Here is a 19920-nt window from a genome sequence, read left to right as displayed (position 1 = left end):
AACCTCAACATGTAGAAATACAGCATGTTCAAGTCTTGGTCTATTCTCCATCTACATGCAGCTATTTAGTAAGTCTACACACTGTTTACACATCTCAAAAACAAACTGGAGGATGAAGCTGAGTCACCAGCAACATGAAGCAGACAAGTCTCGTGTCCCTGGGTTAGCCTTCCCCATTTAACTCCACGGGCTTGCATGAGGCTAGTCCAGGTTGCAAAGTGCTTACAAACGTGGGGCAAATTTAATTTCCTTCTCTCTGAGGCTGGTACTCAATAAGAAGGAAGAGCTGTATGAACTTCTGCAAAAATCTGTCAGAAGCAGCCTTCGGATTCTACCAACTTCCCAGCTCAGTCCCCACTGTCCAGGCGGGAGAAGAGAATTAAAAGAAAAATGCTTAGACAAGAACCTCCATTTAAACATACAGAACAAAATTTGCAAATTCCCCCAAAAGTACTTTATAATTTTAGGCAACTTTATTTTTTGCAATAACCAAGAATATTTTGGAAAACGGTAAAAATGAAGGAGGACTCTATCTTGCCATAGATTCTTAGGTATATAACCAAAAGCAGAAACCATGGTAATGAAAAAAATAAACTAGACCGCATTAAAATTAAAAGCTGTTAAGCTTCAAAAGACACCATCAAGAAAGTGAAAGACAACCCAAAGAATGGGAAAAAACATCTGCAAATCACAGATGTGATAAGGGACTTATATCTAAAACACTCAAAGTACTCTTAAAACTCGATGATTTAAAAAAAAAAAAAGGAACCTAATTTTTTTAAATGGACAAAGTATACGAAGAGACATTTTCCCAAAGAAGATATACAGAGAAATGCATGAAAAAACTGGTATGTTTACTGAAACTTGAAACCCATGAAAAAGCACTCGATACCATTAACTATCATCAGAACCACAGTGAAGTACTGCTTTACACCTGCCGCATAGCTACAGTTTAAAAACGGACAGTAACAAGTGCTGATGGAGAAGAACCTGCTCTCTCTCTCACACTCTACTGGAGTGTGTGTGAACGGGTGCAGCCACTTGGGAAAACACTCTGGCAGTTCCTCAAAAGGTTAAACCTGGAGTTACCATCTGGACCAGCAATTCTCTGAAGCATATACCCAAGAGAGCTGAAAACGTATGTTCACACAAACACATGGCCACTAATGTTTGCAGCAGCAAGATTCCTAATAGCCAAAAAATGGAACCAACTTAAATGGGCATCCAGTAGAGATTGGAAAAACATGGTATATCAAAAAAAGGATACAACCCAACCACAAAAAAGGAAGTACAGTACATGCTACAACATGAATGAACTTCAAAAACATTGTGCTAAGTGAAAACACCAGTCACAAACAACCACATACTGTATAATTCCATTTCGATGAAATGTGCAGAACAGGAAGATCCACAGGGGCAGAAAAGAGATCAGTGGCTGCATCCGGCTGAAGATCTCGGGGAAATGGGAGGAACTTGCTAACAGTACAGACTTTCTTTTTGAAACAAGAAAATGTCCTAAATTTGAACATGGTTGGTGATGGCGGCACAAAACACTAAATGCCACTGAACTGTGTGCTTTAAAGAAGGGAACTGCACGGGAGAGCAATCGTATATCAATAGAGCTGTTTTAAAATGACTTCTATCTCACGAATTATCAAAGAAACGAAATTAGAACGAAGAAGCATCTTTCACTTATCAATATGACCACGATAAAAAAATGAAAAATGTCCATTCCTTTTGATCCAGTGGTTCTACATCTTACAATTTATTATTAGGGAAGTAGCCGGACTAGTGTGCTAAAATCTGTGTATAAAGACAGACAGTTTGATTAAATTACCGAATACTGGAAATTTCCCTAAATGTCTAGAAAAGACAGACCAATTAAGAAAAATTATGGCTACAGACCTCATGAAATCAGATGCAGGCATGAAAAGTAAGGGGGACCTGAGGACAGCCTAGTCAAAGCCACATGGAATACAAAGGCCTGGAGCCAACCCCCAACCAAATCCTTGACCCACCAAGCATTGTGAGAGAGAATCACTGTTATCTGGGGCAACTAGGCCCATGCCCCACAACTACTGAGCCCACTTGCCCGAGAGCCCGTGATCTGCAACAAGGGAAGCCGCTGCACTTAGAAGCCCACACGCCACGACCAGAGAGCAGCACCTGCCTGCTGCAACCAGAGAAAGCCCACACAGCAACGGAGACCCAGCTGCCTGCTGCAACCAGAGAAAGCCCGCACAGCAACGGAGACCCAGCTGCCTGCTGCAACCAGAGAAAGCCTGCACAGCAACGGAGACCCACCTGCCTGCTGCAACCAGAGAAAGCCCACACAGCAACGGAGACCCAGCACGGCCACAACACGCACACAGACCCCAGAAATAACGCAGACCCTCACGCTGCCAGTGAAGTTAAATGGAACATATCAGGCTACAGAAAAAAGCTATTAAAATAGTACTGTAAAGTCATTCAGCTTTTCCTTATCAACTTCATGCATTGTTTGAATGTTTTACAAGAAATGTCTACTATTTTTATAACAAACAAGAAAAAAAATCCCACTTTGGGAGGAAAATCAGAAGAATCAGTAGAAAACAATGAACAATTAAATATTTTAAAAAAACTGTAAAAGTCCTACAAAGTGGTACAGGCCTTCATAAAAATATATAAAGCAGTGGTTCCTAACTAGTCCCCAGTATAACCTCTTCAAATACAGATTCCCCACTCATGCCTCCCAGAGACTACGGTTCACAAGATGGGGGTTGGAGGGGCGGTGGGGGCAGAGGCATTTGTATTCAAGTTCCACAGAGGAGGCTTCCTTACAACAGCTTTATACTTCTTAAAGGTTTTCCAAAATGAACACGGATGCACTTTACAGTTACAATAAAAAGAAACATTTAGGAGAGACACTCACAGGTGATTCTCATGCAGCGGCAGTCATGAGTACCGTGAGTGCACCTGGGCCAGACCGCCGTAACAGCGACCAACAAACTAGGCAGACCACGCGACACACACGAGCCAAAGCAGACAGTGCCGGTGTCAGTCCTCAGTCTCCACTTCTCAAGGACTCGGTGCTGGGTGCCCAACAAGCAGCAGCTCACTTAATGCCCACCCCCGGCCCAGGGAGGCCTAACGCAGGCCCGTGCAGCGCATGGGCGGTGGTGGACCGGGGGGAGTTCCCACCTCCTTACTCTTCTGCGCTCGCCTTGTCAGACGGCTGCCCACCTTGCCTCATAACGCATTTGAAGAGAATGTAGAAGAAAACCTGAGGGAGGTGGGAGGGGGCTTTGGGTGGGGGACACACACACCTGCAGCTGATTCATGTCAGTGTATGGCAAAAACCACCACAATCCTGTGAAGTAATTAGCCCCCAATTAAAATAAATAAGTTTTTTAAAAAAGAAAAACTGGCCAAGGACAGGAACTAAACAACTAAACAACTTGAGAAACAAACACATACTAAACACACGTACTTTCCTTCTTACTAGTAATCAAGAAATGGACACACAATAACTGGACACTATCTCCTCCTGTCAAAGGACCGAATGATAACCCCCAGCCTTGGGAGCATCATGGGATACTAGTGACCTGCTTCCTGGCTTTTGTTGGAAGGCAATACAACAGTATCCATCACAAGCTTTACAATTCATGCAATACATTTTGGTAACTCCCATCAGCTCACATGCAGTTCCTAACGGTGGAAGGGGAAGGTTACCGGGGAACAGGAGTCACAGTGTTGCCATCACGACCCCCTGCCTGTCAACATTCTGAACCATGAGTAAGAGCAGGTGAACATAAAGTGTACAACCCAAGGGCTGTGGAGAGCACAGCCCACTCACCCCATCTCATTGCTAGATCTTTTGTTCTTTGCATGTATCTTGCTGGCATCATAACTCAACCGTTATTTAAACCCCTGTCCATTAAACGGCCTTGAAAGGCAAACATTTTACGTTTATTCTGGTGTATTTCTTAATTGTAAAGGAGCTTGCTGTATTTTACTAGATCTGTCATTGCTACATAGGTCTGAGTAATCAGCACCAACCTCATTTTTTTTAAATGCCCTTTATCCTAAGAACAGGATCACAGATGTGCACAAGGAGTATGTGTAAAGTTTATCCTGGATTCCTTCTAGAAAAAGAAGTTATTTTTCATGATGTATCCAAGAATAGATTACAATGTCTGCAAAGGACTCTGCAAACAGTAAGAAGCAGAAAGTGACAAGTCAGAACGGTGAACGAAAGTGCTTCCTCTGACCACATGACCACCGCCCCCCATGTGCAGGGCTGGGTTCCCACAGACAACCGTTCAGATCAGCCTGGCCCAGACCTTCCACGTAACGAATGCAGTCCAGACCCCTACTTCTCTGACATCCTCCCCTGACCCATCTGGAAACTTTACTTCTCCCCAGTCTCCACTTAAAAGTCAGGAAATGACACCACAGCGAACCCCAGGTGGGACAGAGGGTTGTTCTGCAATATCTGCTTGTTCTGATTCCCCCAGAAGGACCCTAGAACAGCTGGTTACACAAAGCTTTGCAGTCATAAAATAGAGAAAGTGCTCATTAAATGTACTCAGCTATCAAACCAGGAAGAAGCGATAATCACCTGAGATGATAAAGATCAACTGGTAAGAAACAGAACAGTTATTTAGATAGAATAATGTTTCTGTGTCTTCTTTTTGTTTGGTGTCTGCTGATTTTTTAAAAATAAGATTACCTAGCAATTTAAGATTTAAATTCAATAAAGAAACAACTAAAAATGATCAAGGTGGACCAGAATGATTTCTAAGCAATCTTCCAAATCAGAAACACTGATTTCACAGTGGAAAAAACGGCTCACTCAAGAAAGAAAACTCATGGGCGAGAGAGCACACGACAGGCAACTGGACAGACCTACTCTCTGCCCTGCCCCAGCGTCACTCCTGTCCACCTGGAGAGTCGATCTGTCTCGGGGGCTGCGTGGTCAAGTACACCTGTGCAAAGAAACCTCGAGGGTAAAAGCTGCTGGATCTACTCCAACAGCCAAGGGGACAGGCCAACCAGATCCACACGTCTCAACTGACTTACGAGGTCTTACGGGCATCAGGCCCCGTTACTGTACAACCAGTCCACGAGAATTACCCATCTACTAACAACTGGCTTCCCAGGTGGCTCAAGGGGTAAAGAATCTGCCTGCCAGTGCAGGTAGACACAAGGGATGGGGGTTCGATCCCTGGGCTGGGAAGAGCCCCTGGAGGAGGGCACAGAAGCCCAGTCCAGTTCTTGCCTGGAGAACCCCGTGGACAGAGGAGCCTGGGGGCTACAGCCCATAAGGCTGCAAAGAAGCAGACATGGCTGAATCGACTCAGCACGCACAACTTTCAAGGAATCATCTTCTTGACCACCCATCTATATGAACATATTCTTCAAGAACATTTATTACAGTAAGTTTTTGATAACTTGGCAAATTAATCATTTGACAGACAAATTAGCTTTTGGTGGCTTAAGCCTAAGCACCATTTCAGATAATTGTGGAAAAGGTGCAAAGAAGTTTGGGAAGTTGGGGCCACACCAAGACAGCTGTGACTCTTCCGACAGACACTGCGCTCACATCTTTGGTAGCTGCGACTATCTCCTTCCAGACCCATTAAATGTGCTGCCTACTGAGTTCTACCTCTTAAAAAAATATTAAATTAAAAAAAATTTTATATATAGGTATAATCATTTAAGGTATCTACTGAGTTCTTCCTAAAACAGTCACTTCATTTTCCAGAACGCCTGGTACAGTCCCTGTATTTGCTGCTACCGGGCAGGCAGAAATTCTGACACTAGTGTGTGTACTGGGCACAACTTGTTTAGACACGAAGAACCTGCCTACTAAGTCTCTACTTTACATGAAGTCAAAGACCTGAATGTCTCTGGAGATAATTTATGCTGTTTTACCTAGAAAGCTTCATTGAAGAAAAGGCTATGCTAATTAGGCTCTAGAAAAGACATGGTTAATGGAAACTAGTCTTGGGAAGAAGTTAAATGATTTTTTTTAGCTCCACCGGGTCTTTGTGGCTGCGTGCAGGCTTCCTCTGGTGTGGAGAGCTGGGGCTACTCTCTAGCTGCAGTGTGGGAGCTTCTCACTGCAGCAGCTTCTCCTGTTGCGGCTCTAAGCGCACAGGCTCGGCAGCTGTGGCACAGGGGTGTAGGGGCTCCGCGGCATGTGGTCTCTTCCCAAACCAGGGATCAAACCTGTGTCCCCTGCAGTGGCAGGCAGGTTCCGACCACTGGACCACCAGGGAAACCCAGTTAAATGATCCTGATTGAGTACTTCCAATACCAGTACAACCAATACAGCTGGTCTCTACTATCAAAGAATACCATAAATTATTTCTCAATTTACAGCTTTTTTTACATTTGCAACACATCATATTTTGGACTTAAGACTATGTTTCCCAGGCTAATATTTATTGCCAAAACAAAAGAGGATGAGTTTAAATAGTAGAAAGGATTTATATAGGTGCTGGTAAGAATTTTAGATTAAAAATTATTCTCCAAAGGCCCATAAACTCATCTTCTCATCTTCAAGTTACAGGTGGAGGCGATGAGAATAAGAAAGGTAAATGCCTAAAATTACAAGAACACTTGGAGGACTAATAGTGAGAGGCAAGCACTTACTTCCCAACACTGTCCCTTGTATTCCAGTTCAATTACTGAGGCATAATTCATGGCCACAGAGTGATTTTCAACAGAAACTGCTCTCACAGTGGAGAGCTGACGAGACTACTCACTTGTCATTCCAGTGAAGGAGGAGAGTGCTGGAAGCTCTCTCCCTAGGCCTAGGGTGGAGGGAAACACCAGAGTGCCAGTGATTTTAGACCCATGCGTGTGAAGGACAAGGAACTACAGACAATGCTTTACACACACGCGCATTTAAAGGGCAGCTAAAACTAGGATGAGCCAAAGACGACAACAGGGAGAGACACTTGGGTTCATGAAGTTCAATCAGTTCAAGTCTTGATTCCTCAGTGATTGGAAACTGGATATGGAAGATGGAAAATGATGAGAAAATAAGACAAAAAGGGGGAGGGGAAGAGTGAAGGTTTCCGAAGTGCTGAAGTGGACACAAAGACTAACAAAGCAGGCCACTCCCCAGTGGGCATCTGGGCATCAGGTCCCTGACACTGCAGGGGACAGAGTCTCTGGAAGCCTAATCTACACCAGAGTCACTGGAGGAGCGTAGTCCCACCACAAGAGAAAAACCAAGTCCATCTACTTGGCAATTATCCTGAACCGTCTTAGAGGGAAGTAGGTGGCACACACTGGAAAACTGAGAAAGACAAAAGCGAAAAGTCTCACAAATAACAGTGAGAGACAAAAAGATTCCTCCCCGTCCTCTAAGAGATTCCGAACTAGGAGGACATAGGGCAGCCCAGCGGCCAGTCACTCTGATGCAGTGGGTCCACTGACTCACTGTGAAGCAGACAACCAACTCCAAGACACATAGCTTGTCCCGGAAGGGCCAGAGCTGATGGCGCATCACCACGAGCTGCCAGCGGCGCTGCCCCCAGCTCACTCCAGCCGGACCCTCCTCCGCACGGAGCGGCCTGCTCAGTCACCCTCCCCCATTTCAGAGACCTGAACCAGCAGCTGCCTGGGGGGCCTGTCCAGAGCCTTCAGGTTCCAATTCTCTGACACAAGAACTAACACCACTCCCATGAGCTACTTTATTTTTCCTTTTGTGAGCAATTTTAAAAACTTACTGACCAGAGATGTATTAATTCGTTTTTTGTTATCTGAACTTTATTGACCAGAAACATTTCAACATTCGCTTACGTAACAAATTGCTGACCACAGGTGTGAGTTTCTGTAAAAATCCCCCAAGCAATAATGTGTTAAATGAGCAGCACTCCTGATTATTTTCCTTCACTACAACTCTGTCTTTAAAATCAATTAATTTATTTGGTTGTGCCAGGTCTTAGTTGTGTGACACGAAGTCTTCAGTCTTTGTTGCCACATGTGGGATCTAGTTCCCTGATGGGGACTGAACCCGGGGCCCCTGCAGCAGGAACAGAGTCAGCCACTGGGCGACCAGGGAAGTCCCTCCTCCACCGCAAGTTCGGAATGGCAAATCCTCCATAATATAGTTCTTAGTTTTTCTCAAAACTACAACAAAAAACCCCAACACACATGAACTTCCTGTTAGAAATAACCCTGTGGGAGACCACAGTGGGGCGCCCAGAGCAGACTCTAGAGAGAAACTGACGGTGGGGGCCCTCTGGTCACCAAACCTTCTCAGGTGAGATAAACCCAGGGGTGCCCCACCTGAAACGGGGCCCCTTCAAAACAACCCCACACCCCACAGGTCAGCAAACAGCAGAATGGACAATCCGGTTCCAGCTGATACCCGAATTCCGCCCCCTTCCTGCTAATGCTCCCATGCTCTGTTATGACCTTTTCAGGTGAAAATGGCAAGAAGGGCAATGTCACTGAGGGGTCAGGTGGCCCCCGCTTCCAGAGGACTGCCCTGGGACAACTCCGCTCAGCCCAGACAAACCTCTCCTTTGAGACGGCCCATGTGGACCTTCAAGCCAGGCTACAGAAAGACAATCCAACCTATGCCCCCACCAAAATCACTCTTCTTCATCAGTAAAATTGATAGTATTTTGAAATTCTTACATCCATGTGAGCAATCCTAGAAAACTGGATAGTGAACACATATATTTAACAGTTGTAACTCTTTTTAATTCACATTATAAACAATAGCATACATACTGAGTCTTATTAGACCTAAAACTTGACTATTTCTAAAAAACATCCTGATTTCAAAGATGCTACAATGTGGCGGGGTTGGGGGGGTGGGGGAGTGGATCTTAAAATCATGAAATACAGTGTAATAATATGGTAAAAATTCTAACAACTTCAAAAATCTGTAGAAAGTTAAGAAATTACAAATAAAATGGCCGAAAGACAGAGCTGCAATGAAATCCATGTGAAAACTTAGGGAGATGTGGCATTTGCTCTTGAATGCTGTCCTGGGGATATGGATGCCCTCAGCAAGGACCCCATCTGCAAGGGGAGCTCTGTGCCCTTTGGAGCTCCAGGCAGCACATCCCAGAGGGAGACCTCAGAGCCTGGCGAGCCACAGGTTTCCATGACTATGGGCCGCACAGCCGGCACGCTCCCTGACCACCCACACATCTACCTGTACACTCCCCTGGCGATCTTCGGTCCTCACCTCGCTCACCACCCCAACAGTCACCATCCCCTCTCAGTCTCCTCTCCCACCTTTAGGGACATCGCCAGCCCCCCTGGACAGTGGCCACCCTACTTGGATGTTCGTCCACCTGCCTGGCCTCCTCACCTGGACATCTCACAAGCATCTCAAGAGGAACAGGTCTATGGTGGAATTGCGAGTGCCCTCTCCGTCGTCACCCTCTTCCCAGCCTGCTCCTCTGCTAGCCCTGTAAATGGCCCTACCACCCACCAAGTCATCTCTCGTGGTGACCCCACTCCAGTGGAGACTCTTGTCTGCTCCCCTGTCCCTACTGTGACCTGTCTCTTCTAGCCTGGACCACTTCAGCGGCCACTGCCACCCACAGCCTCCCTGAGATCGCTCCGGCTGAGCCCCCAGTACTCACCTCACACCACTTCCCCCTCATCCTTCCTTGGACTTCCGCTGGCTCCCATACAAGCCATGCTCTTCCAGAGCCCTGGGGTCTCCATGGCTTCTGCTCACCCTCCCGAACTTGCCCTTAAACCCCATTCTTGGTGCAGCTCTCTCTCTGATGGTTCCACCTAAGGAGGTCCCCGTGTCAAACTCTACCTCTGTGTGCTACTCAGACCTGCTTGGGCAGTCTGTCTTTGATTATTTGTTTTCAATCACCACCGCTGCCCCCTACCCCCGCAATTCCATGGGGGCGAGCTCTACATCACTCACAGCCACATTCCAGATACACCTGGGCTCAGAAAAGGTGCTCAACAAAAGCAGCAAACTGAAGGACTGTCCGCACCCCTGGCTTTCTCTGCACCCCCAGTGATGGAGAGGAGACAGGCACGAGCCCCTTGGCCAAAGACCGAGTGCCTCAATGGCTCCACAGAGAGCTCAGCCAAGGCACCGGGTGAGCTGGAGTCACAGGCCCGAACTCACCCAGGCGGCACACAGAGCCTCGCTGGGTTTTACAAGGTCACTCCAAAGCATGACAAAAACCACAAGTACATTCAAGGTGCAAATTTTTCTATTTTTTTTTTTTTTAAACTAAAGAGACCTAAGTCTTTGGTAACTGCTTCCTTCCTGCAGACAACAATCTCTGAGCTCCAACAGGCCGGATACAATTTAGAAAGTTCAAGGAAGACCACCAAATATGTTTTGAGGAACGGATGTAAGTGATATAAACACCCCCAAAGAGCTCAGAGCCCCTAAAACATGAGGGCTAGGACCACTGAAAGAGTTCTGGGCCTTGCAGACAACAGGCTACAAGCCCTGAATAAACTCAGTCAAACCCTCAGCCTCCTCATCTGTACAATGGGAGGTGAATGATGTCTTTCAAGAGGCTGTGAAAGAGTAACGTAGAACACATGATGAGAAAGCACTTGGATACCAGGCAAGTGACACGCCCTCGCATCCTGCTCCTCTGACAGTCCCCGCCAGCACCTGTGCGCACCCAACAACGCGAAGGCCGAGGCTTCAGACATACATGCTGGCAAAGCTCTGGCGCCTCATGGGTGAACGTCTGAGGACCTTACTCCAAAGACAACAGCTGCGCGTCACTTCCTGGGTCCACCCAGGTCCCCGTGAGAAAGCAGTGGCTAGGCTGGCACAGACCAAGGCGCTGCCCCAGTTCACCATGCTGTACAGAGGGGCCCAAGGAGCGGGGTGGGGTGGGGGGAAGAGCTGGTCTCATTTGTTCGCTTCACAGACAGAAGGATGAGATTTTATCACTACTGCCTCCCCTAACTGTTCTCCAGGGCAGGGGCTTTCAACTGGGGCTGGCTGGGGGTGGTGGGGGTTAGGCAGGGAAAGGAAGGGAACGGGGGAGGGCTGGGAGCACTGAGTGGTGAAGGCCAGGGATCCTGCTAAGTATCCCACAACATACAGCACGGCCCGCGCAACTGAGAAACCTCTGAAGTGCCAGCAGACAGAAGCCCTTCCACAGCCCAGAGCTCCAGGCCATGCGCAGGTGGAGCGAGAAGCTTCTTTCCCGTCTGGTCTGACCCTGCCCTTGATCAGCGCACCAGTCCCGGGAATTCAGTCCCTGGAGCCGCAGAGCTGGGCAGAGGACCACAGGGAAGGGTTTCTGCCACGAGACTGTGCGTGAAGGACAGAGGGTGAAAAAGTGGGGCTGGAGAAAATTTTCAAGAAGAAAAGGGAGGAAAAAGTTGGGTCACAGTTTCCCAGACGAAAAACACAGGATGTCTGTGAAAAGCTAACGCTTCTACTCCCGAAGCCAAAATGTGCTCCAGGTTCCTGAGCAAACCCAGGGGACAATCAGCAGCACTGAAGTCCACACGACTGTCCCCCAGTGAGGACTGCGGGAGGCAAGGCCAGGGAGAGCGGGGCTGGGGGGTGGGGGGTGGGGGTGGGGGCGTGGAAGAAGCAGTGGGCTTTGCCTTAAGTTCTGGATCTGCCTGGCTGTGAACAGAGTGATCCTGGCCACACACAGTTACTGGAGGGAGAGAAGCAGACCCAGGAGAGTCACAGGGATGCCGACAAGGAGAAGCGGTCGGAACTCGGAGCAGCTTGAGGACAAGCCTCATCACTCTTCCTCTCTCTTGTTTTAAGATGTGAGAATGTGGCAAACAGAGCAAACCTGATGAGGACACCTCGGTATCACTCCACTTCCTGATTTTTATCTAAAAGAGAAAGAGACCTAGCTCTTTCTGCTTCCAACAACCTCCAGACTCCTAAGTACTGTAAGTACTTAGTTCTGGCAAATTGTCCCAAGTTACAGAAGATGCTAACATCCAGGGAAGCAGGTGATAGTGATAGAGGAATTCTCTGGGATATCTTGACAACAAATACTTCAAATTACAGTTTTTAAAAAATCAGAAGACAAAGAACCACCTTTTCTGAATATAACCCCCAGCTTTCTTCTGAGTCAGCCCAGATGGCTCCGCATAGCTGCGTGGCTGGCAGCCCCGGGGCTGGCCCAGGGAAGGGAGAGTGGCTGCTGCAGGCCCTGACCCCGCAGCAAAGGCACATCAGAGGCGCAGCGGCCACGTGTGCACAGTGAGGTCCGACAGAAGAACACACTTCCCGTGAGTGGCTGGACCTCAAGCGATTCCATCTTGCAGCACAAAGGAGCTGTTTCCCACTGATCCCTGGGTTAGTGAGATCGAGAGTTACAAGGACAGTTTCTATTTTATACGCAGGAAATCTCAGGGAGAATGAAGACACGTGAAGCCATCTGTCAAGTCAGACAGCACACACACGTCTCAAGACAAGGCACAGTTCTCTGAGATAAATGTCCTTCATTTGACTGTGACACAAATTGATGGGCTTCTACTGACAGCCTCAACCTCTGACAGACAGGAAGTGTAAAAAAGCCAAAAAAGCCCATGTCCCCCATTCTCTCAGCTCTCCTATTGAATGAGAGGGTGACTCTGGAGGAAAGTCAAAGTGACTCATGAACCCCTCCCTCCTGGTAGGGACCACGGGGGACTAGCTGAATCATCTTTACTAGCCCCTTACGGGCAGCTCATCATAGAAAATTAAACTCACAGAGACAGCACACACACAGGAAATACGTGTGTGTATTTTCCTATCACCCACAACACACTTCTAAGCTTTAGATCTTCACTGTTGCACGATAAGAATCCACACACCGAAGTGCCCACTGGAGATCCACAGTCTGAGACCAAGGGCGACTCACCATGTTTGGCACGTTGGTGACTGAAGCGTTCTTGATGTCTGCGGCAAAGGGAGGCAAGCTGTTGACCATGCTCTGCTTGCTCGGCAGCTGGGGGTTCACTCCAGGGGCTCCCATCTGCTGCCCTCCAGTTTGACTAAAGGGTTGTCCAAATGGACTTGTGTTACCAGTCATTCCCATCTGAAACAGAAAGAGCAACATCAGCCGTCCTGACATGACCACTTATGAAAGGAAGGGTCTCAGAAACGTTCACTGTGACCCACTGAAGCAAAAATCATTACTTCCCTTTTGAACCTTCATTTCAATTATAAATTAAAGGTGCATTCTCAAGGTTCACAGTTAGCATTATGAACAGAGCAACTTGCTCAAACGGCTACAGCCTAAAGACAGAAGACAAGCAAAGCCGCTCCCAGCATCCCGTCTGCTCCCTCCTCCTAAACATCACCCCAGAGCCCATGCTCTTCTACCCTCACCCCTAAGCCTGACTCCCTCTCCGTGCCCCCATGCTGACTGAGGCACTGACAGTCAGAAGATCATGTGGAAACAAAACCTTTTCGAGTCACTGACAAAGGGGAGCTCCTTCAGCTTAATCCTTAATTACTCTGTAAGTAGCTTCTTTCAGCTACCACCTCCCTCAATCAGATTTAAGTTTCCATCAGTTCAAAATGCACAGTAGAAATACTGACAAAGAAACGATATAATGTCTGGGGTTTGCTTTAAAATAACCTTGCGAAGCAAGAGGTAGTGTTCCTAGAGAGTGACTGGACAAATGCTGGTGACTCCTCACCCAGGGACAGGTGCGGGGGGTTGTTATACTAGCCCTTCTAATATTGTACCTATTTGGAGTTTTCCATTATAAAGTCTTATTAGTCAGTAAGCCATGTCCAATTCTTTGCAATCCCAAGGACTGTAGCACGCCAGCCTCCTCTGTCCATGGGGCTTCCCAGGTAAGAATAGTGGAGTGGGTAGCCATTCCCTTCTCCAGGGGATCTTCCCGATCCAGGGATCAAACCTGTGTCTCCTGCACTGGCAGTGAAATAAAATAATCTAAATAGTAGACAAAGCCAAGAGTGGGGAGGATAGATTCCACCTATGCCTCAGGGAGGGGGTCAGCAACCCCCTCGGGGGGTCCCCTGCAGTCAAGAGGCCACAACCAGGACCCCTCAGCTCCAACCTCCACATGTGTGAGTCGCCACGGGGAGGCCCTGCTGCTCAGCTGCCCCCTGGAGAAGCAGCAGCAGAGACGCATTACTGAGAGACGGGCTTTTCTAGCCTGCCCGTCTTTGCTCTCTCACGAAGCTGCAACAGCCCATCTGCTCCCTACTGCCTGTTTTACTTTTCTGGGGTCCTGGTGCATCTGAGGTTTAGCAACGGGGAGGCAGGAGTCCCCCGAAGAGAAGACCACCCCCCCTTCCCTAGGGGAAAGTTTCCATTCAAGAAATCACAGCTCAGTTCTCTCCACCAACCTCACGTGGCGACTGCAGCACCAGCCCGTTCACACAGGCTAACTTAGGTTCCCTCCTTTCCCTCACCTCAGAGATGAGCGTCTCGCACAAGGCAACTGCATTATTTCTTTCGGCTCTAAAATTCTAGGTTGCAAACAAATAGATGCTCAACACAACTGAGGCTTTTCTGCTGAAATATCCACATAAAAACACAAAACCAAATGACTGTAACCAAAAAGATCTTGTCTGGCATTTTCATAGGTACTGGTGGTTTCCACATGTACCCTCACAGCTGATACTCTCATTTTTTGAACATAAACACATCCTAGCTACCATTTTTGCCCTATTTGCTTTGAGTAAACTGAAACGAATTTGAACAACTAAAACTCAAAGTCAACTTGAGTAAACTGAAGTAAAAACAAATGCTCCACAAAGCCCACAAGGAGATTCCACTTTAAATTCACATGACTTAATCAAGGAGAGATTTAACAGACAAACTTTTTTTTTAACATAAAGGACATTTCTAATTTTCAGCTAGGTTCCTGCAGTTGTTATCTAAAACGAAGAAGAACTGAACCAAAACCCTGTATTTTCGGGAAGCGTTACACTAAACTAAGGCTACATAATGATCATTTCTTGTAGAATTTCTGCTTTAAAAAACATTTATTTATTTTGGGTGCACTTAGTCTTTGCTGCTGCTCACGGGTTTTCTCCAGTTGTGGTGCGTGGGGGCTGCCCTCCAGCTGCAGTGAGGGACTTCTCATTGCAGTGGCTTCTCTTGCTGTGGAGCACAGGCTCAGTAGCTGTGGCCCACAGGCTTAGTCGCCCCGAGGCATGGGGGACCTTCCTGGACCAGGGATCGAATCCACGTCCCCTGCACTGGCAGGTGGATTCTTAACCATTAGACTGCCAAAAGGTCTGAATTGCTGTTTTATTGCACTGTTCTCAGAGCCCCAAGAATCTGTGGAAAAAGTAGCTGTAATTTCCATTTCCTAAATTTCATCTGAAATTTCTCTATTTAGGACCAAGTATGTCAAGAGATAGGTATCTATTCGCCCTCCATGAATCTCTGCCCACAGCCAGCCAGCGTTTACTGGGTGCTGCTGTGAGCCGAGCCTGGTTCAGAGTGCAATGCGTGCAATTTCCCTGCATGCATGGAGCTCGCTTCTCGTAACCACCAATCTGATAAACAAGAAAAATCAATGTTCTTTTGAAGTTTCTGCTACTGATGAGCCAGAATGGGCAGAGCTGGGGGGGTGGGGGGGCGAAGTAAAGGCATCTGTCCCTGCACAGATCCAACTGTCCCAGACAGGTCCTTCAGCACAGAGTGCAAAGTGAATGCCAGGAGGCCCACGAGCTGCCAGAGGGGGCCCATGTGGTTCAAAGGTCATCAGGCTTGTCAAAAACATCTAAGGTGCTGCAAACATCTGCACTGTGTTCACACGCACACCTTGCCAGGGTGAACACCTGGTAGATATGTGGTCTGCTCGGTTGGCTACTACTTGCCTGGTGAGTCGCTGAGGCGAAGCACCAGTGCTGTGAACTCTGACAGGCTTCATCAGGAAATTTGTTCTCACTTTTTCTTCTTGGCCATCCCATAGCAAAGGAAACCTCTCAACGTGGGTTCTACCCTCATGGGGCAAGAACCAAGGTGAAGTCAAGGATCAGAGATTTCAGGTAAGGAACGGCCAGCTCACAGAGAAGATGCGTTTTAAAAATAGGGGAAAATCCCACCCTCATGACACCACACTCCAAAGATGAACCAAAGTGAGTCCTGGCTACCCACGGGATCAGGCTCCAAGGTCAACCTCAGCTCCCTGGTCCAGGCCAGACTCTCTTCAACATCAGAGCTAACAGAGGGCAGGCAAGGACAGTCCTTTAACAGTCCCCCCAGCCTTCGGCCAAGCAGGCCTCCTGGTCCTAGCTATCTCCTGGCAGAGCCTGGGAGAACTGGAACGCTGCTCTCCAGTCCTAGCCTGCAGTTCTGAGTAACCCCTTTCATGTCCAGAGATTTCTAGATTTTTGATTTCCTGTCTGTATCTACTCTCCTTTGATCAGATTGAACATTCCCAAGTCTAGTCACCACAGGTTTTTTTAGCACCCACACTCACGATGAAACTGTATAAATCAAGATGTTTGTCTAACTCCAATCAATAAAATCTACATATTTCTTTTAATTTCCCAACAGTTACTTGATAGCAACTTAGTAAACTTTATTTTATTTTCAACTGAAGTTTATCAGATTTTTGGTTAAGGCTGCTCCAAAACCAAGACATAGTCTTCTCAATAAAATTCGAAAAGTAGAACGGCAGAAACAGGCAACCGTTCAGTTAATGGTGCAATTTATATATGAACAAATTAAAGCCTATAACTAAGTATTTATATTCTGCCTCATTCAGCAACAGCCCATACATGTTAAAATATCCTTTCACTCTATTCTTCCAGAGCCCTTTTAAACGTTTAATTCAAGTTGAATCTTAGAAAATAGGGAAAGTTAACTACAGTAAGCACTGGAAAAAGACAATTTCTCCCAGAATGAAATCTAAATTAAATACTGCTTTATAAGTCTACCACGTTTTCCCATGAAAAAGCATTCCTATGATCAAGTTTATCTATCAACCATTTGAGAACCTACTTCCTAGCTGTTTATCACTTCACCAAGAGAATAAAGACACATAAACTACAGCCATATGTACCAGGGAGACAACCCCCAAACCTGCCCCCCCAAAGTAGTGTCAGCACTGGCGCCTGTGCCCGCCCTAGATGGCAGGGCTCTGAAGCACGAGACCAGAGGAGGAAGCCGGTCTTCAGGGCTCAGTTCAGCAAACCTGAACACCGCCTGCACACACAGCATGCAAAACAAAGACAGTGTCGGCAGCCAATTCTGGTGACGGTGCCTGGTCCATCAATCAAAAACAGCTCAAGTTCTGAGTTGCTGGCCCAACAGGTGAGTGACCACTACCCCAGAAGCAGGACAGAGTAGACGTACTCTCTCCATTCTGACAGACGCAGGGTGCAGACACACTGGGAAGATTTATAATAGGACACAGCTCCGTGCAATTACTTGTCATGATAATATTTATGACAATCTAGACTAAATCTGTCTTTGGCACAAAACCAGGATGAAATGTCTTGCCTTCCTGGAATCTATGTCTGCTCTGTGTCCATGGGCCCCAGTACATAGTGGGTACTTGATTAGTATTTGGGGAGAGAACCCAAATAAACGAACATCCAAGAGACCACTACATCCTGCAGCCCGGCCCAGAATAACAGAACCCCCAACATCAACACCAAGGGCGGGGGCGACGGCGGGGAGGTGTGGTCAAAGCACTGTGACCCAGTCACCGCAGCCAGGCACAGATGAGGGTCACCCCTGGGTTCAGGGGGCACTCGAGGAGGCAGAACAGGCTCCTTTCTGTCTTTCAAACAGTTAACATGAGGATCTCAGCTACTGGCTGCAACAGACAGGCTACCAGTCCACTGGCCTGTGCTGAAAGGTTGAGCACAAAGAGAGCACACACTCGAAGCTGGTCTTACAGGATGAACACAGTTTTGTGCCCCGCGACAACACCCCAGCCTGGCTGTGCAACAGCACTCTGCGCTTGCACGCCCTAGGCCAGCAAACCCCTTGCTTTGGTGTAAGGCCTCAGCCAGGCTCCAGCCCAGAGCCTCCCACCAGCGCTCTGCAACCCTGGTCCATCAGCGCCTACAGTCCCCTCTGGCTGCCAACGGCCTCCTCTGCTGACCTCAGTGTGGGAACAAATATTTTCATCCTCTATTTGTGTCAGACTATGACAACTACCAACATTATTGATAAGAACACAAGCTGTGAGCTCCCAGAGCGCAAGGAGATGCTCTCCACACACTACACTAACCCGGAGACGATCTCTGCTGCTGCCCTCACTCCGGGAATCAAGTAAGGTAGTAATTGAACACCAGAGAACTCACTCAGGCGTGAGGGGGGAGGACCCGTGGTCACGCAGGCTCCTCCCCAGCAGAGTCTCCACCACAGCAGCAAGCCAGTGTTCCCACCCCTTTGGAGGGAATGGGAACGGAGAAACTCTTTCCCTGCAGGCAGGGCCACCTCATGGTGCAGCCTCACCTCCCTGCAACTGGCCACCCGAACTCCCCGGGGACGAGAGGGCAGGCCGGGGCCCGCCGGGCAGTTGATGTGGGGAGGGGTGCTAGGGCGGCCGCGCTTGTACACATTTTGTGTGACATACGTTTCTGAAAGAAAAGATCCACCATTAGGTTCTCAAAAGGGGTCCTAAGATCCCCTAAAGTAAAAGGACACCTGCCCTGGGAAAGGCAGCTCCCGGAGTCTCACGGGAGGACAAGCTCCCCCCAGACTTCACACACCCCCGCCGTACACGGCCTTTCCCAGGAACAGACTCCTGTCTAGAGACATCAACCACCCACAGAACCACCACCCTCACAAAGGAACTCTCCCCAGCCTCCGTCTCCAAACGGCCTCCTGCAACACACATGCACAGGAAGGATCAGATCACAACCATTTAGGAGCTAACAGCTTGATGGGGACACACTGGGTGACCAGCTGAGCGCATCAGGAATGATGGTAACAGGGAGGATGTCCAGGAGAGGGGCAGGACAGCCAGAAGCAGGCTTCTCTTCATGGCCCCACCAGCACGTCAGCCGGCAGCCGATACTGAGTCTGATGTGGTTTTGATGAGCCCATTAAACACGTTTTTTCAAAAGCTGAATTCTTCCTCACACCTTGATACACACTGAAAACCACACTACATAGCAGAAAGATCAGAGGAAGTACTGCACGCGCACGTGTGTGTGTGTGTGTGTGTGTGTGTGTAACTGACGCTGATCAGGAAAAAGAAAACAAAATACAGCCTTCAGTGATAACTTTAGGAGGGACAAAAGGACAGGTTAAAACTGTCAGCTGGAAGGCCTCAGAGAGAATCTAGTTAAAACTTAACACTTCGTGGATGAGGAAAGGGTGGCCCAGAGAGCTCAGGAACACAGCAAGTCACTGGAGAACTTGCCAGAGGCTCGTCCACCCCGCCCCGAGGCCCTGCCCCTGGCAGAGACGGGTCACCCCCTGCTCCCACAGAGCCACCCGGACTCACACTGCCAGCCTCGAGCTCTGGGCACCACTAGACAGAGACAGGCTCAGTCCACGAAGACCAGGCGTCAGCAACCATGGCCCCAGGGCCAGAGTAGCTCAAAGCCTATTTTTGAAAAAACAAACAAACGTTTTACTGGAACACAGCCACAAACAAGACTTCACTCTGAGAGGCAGTAAGACACTGTGGTTAAGTCTGTGGACGCTGGGGATATTTACCTGGTCTGAGGGTGGCCCTGCCACTTGCTGGCGTGTGACCTTGGATAATTTACTTAAGCATCTCTGTGCCCGAGTTTTATTGTCTGTAAAATGGAGATAAGAGGAGGTGCTGCCTCCACTTAGAGTCGTGTTAGAATTAAGTGGGCTCACATACATGAAGCACAAGAAGAGTGACTCACATGTACAGCAGGTGCTGTAGCTGTTGGCTGGTGTGTTACAACTGGGCTCCGGGGGGAATTATTTTACACCAGATGCATAATACTAATAAAACCAACGAACATTTTTCAGAGAATGCATGATAGTGAAGAGTGGTTCAAACACGCAGGATCAG

The 19920-nt window shown here is 48.0% G+C and overlaps 1 protein-coding gene across 2 annotated transcripts in view; it reads right to left on the bottom strand.

Annotated features, from left to right (window-relative positions):
- CREBBP (CREB binding protein) overlaps nucleotides 1-19920 on the bottom strand; it is a 121748-nt gene that overhangs the window by 55620 nt on the left and 46208 nt on the right. For both annotated transcript variants that reach the window (XM_052636013.1, XM_052636012.1), the window contains exon 3: nucleotides 12834-13010. In XM_052636013.1, the coding sequence (XP_052491973.1) occupies nucleotides 12834-13010 (177 nt within the window). The remainder of the gene's footprint in view (nucleotides 1-12833; nucleotides 13011-19920) is intronic.

The sequence above is a fragment of the Budorcas taxicolor genome, chromosome 2, assembly GCF_023091745.1.
Source record: "Budorcas taxicolor isolate Tak-1 chromosome 2, Takin1.1, whole genome shotgun sequence".
NCBI lineage: Eukaryota > Metazoa > Chordata > Mammalia > Artiodactyla > Bovidae > Budorcas > Budorcas taxicolor.
Note: the sequence above shows the minus strand (reverse complement) of the source record. Positions and strands in the feature narration are given on the sequence as shown.